Here is a 9,372-nt window from a genome sequence, read left to right on the forward strand (position 1 = left end):
AGTCAAAATCCCACATTTGAAGCTGTTTTCACATATATGAATCTGTAGTTTACTTTAAAATTGAATCTATATTGCTGGGAATCTTTTCCCTTGTGGAACCAAGTTGGGACCGATGAAGTAACACACTGAGGACCACTTTCCAACTGAAAAGGTTTTATTTCAATGCGCAAAGGGAGACTTGCCACGGTGCCACGACAAGCGTTCCTTACAAATCTCAATGAGACAGCCACAATTAAAAGTTTAAGTGTTCTGTTGAGAGGTGTGGTGATGGCCTAGTGTGAACATTCTCAGGAAGGAATATACATAGCACCAGACTTCCTGGGGACACCCAAATGCTCTGCTGCCGGTAACACCCCTTTGATCCTTGGCTATTGTACTATATGTGGCCATTTGTCTCTAACAATGGGAAGATGTTACAGAGTGTATGGGCGTGTGTGTAGGAATGTGTATTGAGAATGAAGTTAAGACACAGAAAGCAACTTAAAGCTAACCTTAATTGTTCAAACCTATCAATATGTAACAAGGAAAGGTTTTATTAACATTAATATTATGTAACGAATGATAGCTGTTGTCAGCATCTCTCCTGCCAAGTTACTATTGCTATTAATGGGCCAGGGGTCTCTTATGTCATCCAGTTGTTGACATCAGGGACTTCAGTATACAGTCCAGGGTTATATCAATGATATTACAAATAATAAGGAAAATATTAGCTACCGCATAATGTTATCAATCACAGCCTAAATGAGAGAAGCCTCATCTGCTGTCAGTGGAAGAGTGCGGCACTGTCATGGGCAGAACTGTCCATGCTTTGCTGGGCAACTAGCTAGCAATTTCACTGAATGTAATATTTATATTTAATATTTACCTAATTTATGTGACATGGAAAATTGATTTGCTAAACTTTGCCCTGTGTCTGCACTGTTTAACTGTTTTTATTTTAGTGTTGATATATAGATAGGCAGACAGATAGGACTCCTTGGTGGATGGCAAAAATAGCTATGCACACTGGCGCTTTGATTGGTGATTGAGCTAGCCAAGCATGCAGGATGGCTTGGAACAAGCTTCCAGAAATATACAGTAAAGAGGAAAATGATAAAGCACAAACCAGCTGGTGATTTGGTCTATGTGATGAAAAGTTATCAATATCTGGAATTAGAATCAAATTTTCACTCTGATCTTTGCATTGTTACTTTTATGATCTGCTTTTCACCAAAAAATTTTGCATTAGGGTATTTTTGCAACTGATTTTCACCCATTCTTTAATATTCAAAAATAAACACCAATAATTTCCCTTTTTGTAAAATAATAAAAATCAAATCAATGAGCCTTTTTATGTCAAAATTTGTCAAAACTTTCTTTTCCATAAAGACTGTACAGGAATAGGGTTCCAAATTCCAAATCAAAGGAAGCAACTGGTTCCATTTCTCAGTATCTGTAGATGAGATTTTCCACCACCTGCCTAGGCTCATTTTAATCTGCAAGTGCAACAGAAAATTCTAGATTGTGTTCAGATTCGGAAATTCACATGAAGGTGCAAAACGTTACTGTCCGTAAAGAGTACAAAAAAAGAGTTCCAAATATTAAACGCAACCATAATTCAGATAAATTAGTCAACAACTAAATAGGTAAATGAATACAAATTCAAATTAATTTAAAATTATATTATATAAATGCTTTGTCATATATAATGAAAACTGAATTCCAAACTAATTAATATTCCAAGTTTTTTAATGATGTGAAAATGTGAAAAGTTATATGTATGCATGTGAAATGACTCAGGATGAGAAGTAATTAGTACTACACAATTAAAAAAAAATTCTTTAGCTCATGCTGCCCACTGATGACTAAGAAAATTTCTTGTACTTCTCAATGGACCTTATTTTATTATATAAAAAAATACAAGAAAGGAAAACAGTGGCATTCAATCAAATTATAGAAACATTGGGTTGTCAAATGTAAAAACAGATACACTCCAAAATGGCACCATTGTGAACATTTTTTTAAATCAGTAAAACATACAACCAGTCTGTTTGATCTAGTTCTGTAATATACTCCAACACCAGGGAGTATACATTAAAAGCAGTTTTCTAAGTTTGAAAAAAGACAAGGAACTTTAGAAAAGAACAACTTCTTACAGTGTTTCCCGTTCAAGTACGTTCAAGATGGAAGACTCTGAGCCACATATTCTGAGTGTTAGTATATGTTTAACAGACCTCTGAAACCATGGATAGAAAAGAGCATAAATGATTGGATTGATGGAAGAATTCAAATATACTAGAGGTGCTGTAATTGAAATTGCAAGATGGACAGATTTGTTCCTGAAATACATATCAACAAAGGCACTTACATAGTAGGGTACTAAACACAGAAGGAAGACTGCCACTAGAATTCCAAGGGATTTTGCTGCTTTCCTTTCAGAGGCCATAGAACCATGATCGTTTTTTGGGCACTTTCTGACACTCCTAATTTTATTTGCATGCTTTTTAGCGATAGCAAAAATTTTCAAGTTTATAATTACAATCATTGAGCATGGTAAAACAAATGCAATTATGAAGTCAACAATAGCCCAGACCTTATTAACTGTAACAGAACACTCACCACATGTGATGTTTTCTTTCATGTCAGTAAAATCTCCATTGAAATAAAAAAGCACCATATTGTAGATTAATGAATACAACCAAAGTATGACAATCATCCTCAAAGTTACATTCACTGTCATTTTCATGGAATAGTGAAAAGGGTTGGAGAGAGCAAGATAACGGTCCAATGCAATTAAAGCTACATTATAAATTGATATACAAGTAAAGTAATAAGCTGCTACTTTAAAAGTTGTGCAATACAAAATATCAAAGCACCTCCATGGATCTATCCACATAGTAAAATAGAGGGGCATCACAATTACCCCAACAAGAAAGTCCGCCATGGCCAAAGAGAGCACAAGGAAATTAGTTGGTGTCTGAAGCTGCTTGAAGTGACAGATGGAGATGATCACAAGCAAGTTTCCACACACGGTCAGTGAGACAACTATCGCTACAGGCATATACAGCAACATTTCTGTTGCTGTTGGTGAAGTTTGCAAACAAGAAAAGTTTGAATGGACACAGGGTGTCTCTTGATGCTCTTCTGTGAGATTCATGAAGGAAGTGGTTACAGTTTCATTGAACAATGAAGCATTCTGTCCTTATGCTTAATGTAGAAAATCTAAAAAAAGGAATATTCTTAAGGTAGCTTGCTGGTCTTGCAGAGTCCTTTTGGATCATTAAGCGCAGTAGAGTCACATTTATATAAAGCGGTTAACATTATTTTTTTGTTTTTAATCTTTGGGTGGCTGTCTATGAATCCCCATCAGATTAAATTACATTTATTCGTACAGGGGATTGTGCTAGGAGACAGAGATCCAACTGGGAATGGTCAGTGATGTAATCAAATAATAAAATCAGAGAAGGGATCAAGATGAAAGGGCTTTCAGTGTAACACTTTTTGATTCCAGAATTACAGTGGTAACAGAGTGGATTGCATCCAGTGACTTGAATTATATTGGAGTTCATGGAAAATGAAGGAAAATTTTACAAAACATTACATTGATTTAACAGAAGAAATGGAGAAAAACACAAGTTCATTCAGTTCATTTACATACATAAAAGTGCCAGACCTGGTTTACATCATTCCCAGACTAGCAAGTGTGAATGTACCATCACTGAAGCACTCAGGCAAATTAACTATGCTAACAAAAATACGAAAGTGCTGAGCACATACAGATTATATCCAAAATACGTCCTAAGAAGAGAAACCTATGGCAATTTAAATTATGAGAAACTGAACTACTACAAAAGATTCTTCGAGTAGGGGGATCAGAGGAGAACCAAGATTCAATCTGAAGGGGTGGGTCTACAGTTTATCATTTTGAATCTAAAGGTACACAACTATTCATCTAAAGGTTGATGAAGGGATAGCCAGTGTGGTGGAGCTGTTCTTCTGTTCTGTTACCTGTTGGCTAGTGTAATTCAGTGGTTGCGGTGTATTCACATGGTGCTGTGCACAACAATACACTTGTATGCATGTGTGTTGGATCACTTATTTATGAGAAAAGATTGAATGCATTTAACTAGGGCGATCAAAGCTAGTCATAGCACTATCAATTCCGTCATTCTCACTCAAATATATATGTGACAGGTGCTGGTGTTTTGGTCCGCAAGTAGGGCAAGGTCATTTTTCAGTTTTTTACAGATTACGAAAGTGCAGATTATAAGCTTTCAAATGATGTGTCATGCTTATTTGAATGTTGGTACTCCTAAAATCAAGTAGCAGAGAAAATCCCCTTGAAAGATCTTGAACTTTTCACACTTCTCACAGGGAGATAATGGGTGGGAACAATAGCTAGTTAACTCCACCCCAACCACTCCCCCACTAGAGTACCTGTAAATCCTTGCCCATTTAGGGGTTACCCTATTTAAAGCTTTATAACTCCAGGTGTGAACACCACAGAGACTAGAAAAATGTCTTAAATGAAGCAATACATTTGTACCATTTATAATACTAGCTTAGATTACTTTATTTCTTACAAAATTATGAATATAAAGTGCCACAAATGCAATGGTCAAGGCAAAAAATCTAAAATGAATTTGCTCCTTTTTTAGTTCGCAATGAAATACTGGGAGATTGCGGGTTAAAGTATACATGTCCTGGATCAAAAACTTCTTGACCACAAATTCATAAAATCTAAGGGTGGATATGTAGAACTACTAAAGATCAATGAAGCAAAAACTAAGCAGTGTACCCAGCATCTCCAAATCTGCCCACAATGTCTAAATTATTAACAATTTCACAATTGATGGCTACGTTGAATCACATTTCTTGTTTCTGTTGCTAGCTTTACAAATCGGAATCGTCCCTTATTTGGACAGTAGAATAGGTGTTCTGCATAGAGCTTGTAAGTGAAAACGTCACCAAGCCACTCCCCTTGTTTTCCTGCAGATTTGTCAATGGGAAAATGAACAGGGAAATTTTCAATAAGCGATATTTTTAGCTACAAGTCAGGAACCAGCTAGCTATTATTATGTGGTACTCATGACATATATGACACATGAAATATAACATCAGCAGCACGATTGATCATTACAAGTACAAGGTACAAGGTTGTGTACTTTTAGTACGCTTAGGAACTACGCATACCGGTACTGTGCTCCCGATGCACGCTTATCGTCACGACTCAAATAGAACATGCTTGCGCCCTTCTACTTTTATTGTCACTTTGATATCGTATTTCAATTTCAAATTACTGGAAATAGCAGATTTGTTACTACAGGGTTTTCCCTACCATAGAAAGGCTTAGGTGCAGCGCCTAAGTGTTTCTGCGGAGCGCCTTAAGCCGAATGAACGTAAAAAGGCATTTAGGCGACATATCAAAATGAATGTAAAAACAATGTGCTGACAAAAAAAAAAATGGAGAGGTGGCTTGATCTCAAACAGAAAGGTAAGCTGGCAACAGGAATGACCTGCCAATCAACAATCAGTGTTTGGATGAACGTTTGTGTGATTGGTGTGTGACAGATGCTCATTGCCAAGCAAATCAAACAGCTGATTGGATATTTCTCTGTACCGTCAACTCAGGATGGTAGTTACAACCATCGACTTGGATAAGCAAGTTGCAAGCCATCGATAAGGTTAAGCCTCAACAAAGAATGAAGTATAAACTTTTTTGTTAGGGAGTAATTCTTGTGGATGTGAACAATAGCGATAGCAGATAGAGAAGATATAACTAATGTAGCCTATTTTACATCTAAAGAAATTGCTAACCTAGCTAACTTACATAGATATTCATGTACTGAAAGTTATGTTACGTTAAGTTACGTTAGCCAGCAAAGCTAGTTAGTTGACGTTACATACAGATACAACTAACGTTAGTATCTAACGTGGCTTGGTAGCTAAACAAAGTTAGGCTGTGTTCACACGTAATGTCTTTTTCTGATGAAAACCGCTTGCCAAAGGATTTTTTCATATTAAAAAAACGATGTTCCAAAATGCAGTTTAGAGCGTCCTACTTATACTAACCTAGAGTTAATGTTAGGTAACAGGCTAGTTTTGCTAGCAACTGAAATAAACACAAACACCAACCAGAAACTCTTAGGACCCATCCAGTTTTACTCCACAAATGAATATTGATACAAGATACAGTTTAACGGTCATGTCATATTGTCCCACCCGGCTAGACCTGCCCCCTTCCCGGAATCCTGGCTCCCCACAAAGCGCCTAAGCCCTCTGAAAACCTAGGGAAAACCCTGTACTATTAAGTTATATTGTTAATTTCACATCATAATTGTACGGTCGTGATGACAATAGGATTTCCTTTCAGGGATCTATAAAGTACAACCATAGACCGTATAACAAGGTACAACCTAACCTAACTAACTTAAGATGTAATTTCAAATGGAATATAACGTCATATATATTTTTATCACAACACAACAACAATATAGCTTGCCAGCATCGTTTTTGATAAATTACCGACAATGTGTTTACTACTTAAAAAGTTTTAATAAAACTATTTATTAGAAGTTGTTTATCTCTTGTCTACTGCACCTGTCTTGTCTAAGTGCACTGTCATTCTGATTTTCACAATGTGTGTATTCCTTTGTAAGTGCTGTGTGAGCAGACTGAAAGTCTATGTTACACCCTTATACGGTCTATGGTTACACCGAAGCCTTGTGAAACGAAGTTTCGTTTCATTGTGTACTGTACAGCATATGGTTTGTAACAAATAATGACAAATAAACCTGCCTTTGACAGCTAGCTAGCTACCTGCTGATCCAGCCCTTCCTGCCATTAGCGTCAGCTAACCAAAACTTTATAAATTATATCTTTGTCACTTTGTTGTACGTCGCTCTGGATAAGAGCGTCTCCCAAATGCCTGTAATGTAATGTAATGTAATATCTTTCATGCTGGCACTGTCAGACCAGCTAATCTACCTTGGCTGTATATGACCTGCTCTACATGGTTGGATTCGGAATGATTGTCTCCCTTCTTAAAATTATTGTCCTGACCATTGAAAAAATGCATTAGGGCGCGTTCACACATACGCAAAATTAACATTGGTGAAAATTCGCCTCCCGTTCACTTCCATTCTATGCAAGCAAAGGGCAAATAAAACATTCGCTTCCGGTGGCAAAGCAAATTTGCATCTTTGCTTCACGTGGAGTTCAACTTTGGTAAACTTTTACCCGCGAATTTGCAGCCTCAACCAATAACAAAGAAGTGTGTGTGGTTGACCCCACTTGGCTGTAATTGGCTGTAGTTTTCTTAGTGAGCCTGGATGGAGGAGATTTTGATTGTTGCTATGTCTAACCAGCCGGTATTGTACGATCTTGCCCATGAAAACTACAAACTGCCCACAAGAGAGATGCTGCCTGGCTGGCAGTGAGTTGGGGAGACAGGCATTGAAGGTAAAGAAATGGAAAATGTACTCTTTTATACCATATACCCTGTGCTGCTGATGTGCAGGGTTCTAGCTAGGAGCTCCCAGTCCATTCGTACCTGCTTCCGTCACCAGACACCCCATCGCCGCCAGACTTCAACCTGATGTAAGGTCCAGGTACTGTTCACCGTGGTCAGAGGTGGATACCTGCGCAAAGAAGTTTTTAAAGTGCCATAGGGGGTGCGCTATCCCCAGTAGCACTATCTTCGCCATGATGAGGTAAGCCCGGTGGCGTGGGTGGACCCAGGACGACCAGTCCCCCATCTTGGCTGCAGGAGGCTGCCGGGTCCTTGGTTTATTAAGGCCCGCCTATTGCGCACCGCCAGCACGTTGCTTTTCTGTCAGGGTGTGCTCCCTTAGCCTTGCCTCAGTAGGCTTACCCACAAGGCAGTGGGGCTATTTACCCATAGTTGGGACAATAGTTACATTACATTACATTACATTCATTTAGCAGACGCTTTTATCCAAAGCGACGTACAAAAAGTGCATTTTCATGATCGTAGACAACTGCTGAACAACTGCTTTTTTTAAATTTTTTTAATATATACAGCGTGGTGGTGGTTATTCTAGGTATAGTCTGAAGAGATGAGTCTTCAGGCCACGGCGGAAGATGGATAGTGAGGGGGAGGTTCGGAGAGGGACGGGGAGTTCGTTCCACCACTGGGGAGCTAGGGTGGAGAACCTCTGTGATCCCTTTGGGCGGGTGGGAGGGGTTGCAAGACGCCCTGCTGCCGCAGAGCGGAGTGGTCGAGCAGGCACATAGAATTGAGTCATGTCCTGCAAGTAGATGGGGGCTGTCCTGTTGGCGGCAGTGTAGGCAAGGGTCAGGGCTTTGAATCGGATCCTGGCAGCGACCGGTAGCCAGTGAAGTGATCGCAGCAGAGGAGTGACATGGGAGAATTTGGGGAGGTTGTAGATGAGTCGGGCAGCGGCATTCTGAATCATCTTTAGTGGCTGTATGGCACAAGCTGGCAGGTTTGCAAGGAGAGAGTTGCAGTAATCAAGGCGAGAGGTCACCGTAGCCTGGACGAGCAGCTGGGTGGAGTGCGTCGTCAGGTATGGTCGAATCCTCCTGATGTTGTATAGGAGGAATCTGCAGGACCGTGATGTTGCCTTGATGTGCTCCTTGAGGTCCAGCTGGTCATCCAGGACCACCCCCAGGCTCTTTGCAGAGTGAGAGGCAGTCACTGTGGTGCCATCAACCGTGATTGAGAGTTCACGAAGCAAGGAGTTTTAGTTGGCGGGTGTCAGGGTGTGTCCACACGGTGGTGGGCCTGCACGCCATGTCTCTGGGGCCCATTGCTGCTCCGAGATCACCTGCAGTTTAGCCTGGGACCGCAAGATGCCCAGCTACCATGTGTGGCCACGAGGAGGCACTGCAGGAGTCTTGGTGGTGGAGAGGCTCTGTACTGGCAGTAGGGGAGACTTACGCACTCGGCTCCTCTTTTCACCCCCTTGAAGGGCAGTGGCGGTAGCTGTAAGCAGAGAGTAGCAAGCAGAAAGCGGCATGCACTAACTACAAGCACTTCTACGCTACACTACTGCACTAGGCGTTTCACACACACCCTGTGGCAAGAGCCACATGCACACATTTACATAAGCATTGAGACCCTTTGCTATGACACTCAAAATTGAGTGCAGGTGCATCCTGTTTCCATTGATCATACTTGATATGTTTCTACAACTTGATTGGAGTCCACATGTGGTAAATTCAACTGATTGGACATGATTTGGAAAGGCACACCTGTCTATATAAGGTCCCACAGTCGACAGTGCATTTCAGAGCAAAAAGGAATTGTTCGCAGACCTCCGAGACAGGATTGTGTCAAGGTACAGATCTGGGGAAGGGTACAAAAACATTTCTGCAGCATTGAAGGTCCTGAAGAACACAGTGGCTTCC

The 9,372-nt window shown here is 40.2% G+C and overlaps 1 protein-coding gene across 1 annotated transcript; it reads right to left on the reverse strand.

The window, feature by feature from the left end:
• Window positions 1–1,370: 1,370 nt before the first annotated feature.
• On the reverse strand, window positions 1,371–3,172 carry LOC135260374 (trace amine-associated receptor 13c-like). Its single transcript, XM_064345596.1, has one exon. It carries the CDS (start codon window positions 3,134–3,136, stop codon window positions 2,132–2,134), a length of 1,005 nt encoding a protein of 334 aa, XP_064201666.1. The 5' UTR covers window positions 3,137–3,172; the 3' UTR covers window positions 1,371–2,131.
• Between the last annotated feature and the right edge of the window lie 6,200 nt (window positions 3,173–9,372).

The sequence above is a fragment of the Anguilla rostrata genome, chromosome 8 (genome assembly GCF_018555375.3).
Source record: "Anguilla rostrata isolate EN2019 chromosome 8, ASM1855537v3, whole genome shotgun sequence".
NCBI classification, from domain to species: domain Eukaryota; kingdom Metazoa; phylum Chordata; class Actinopteri; order Anguilliformes; family Anguillidae; genus Anguilla; species Anguilla rostrata.

What these genes read in the sequence shown, in the direction of transcription:
- LOC135260374 (XM_064345596.1), bottom strand. Translation starts at nt 3,136, where the DNA reads ATGAATCTCACAGAAGAGCATCAAGAGACACCCTGTGTCCATTCAAAC.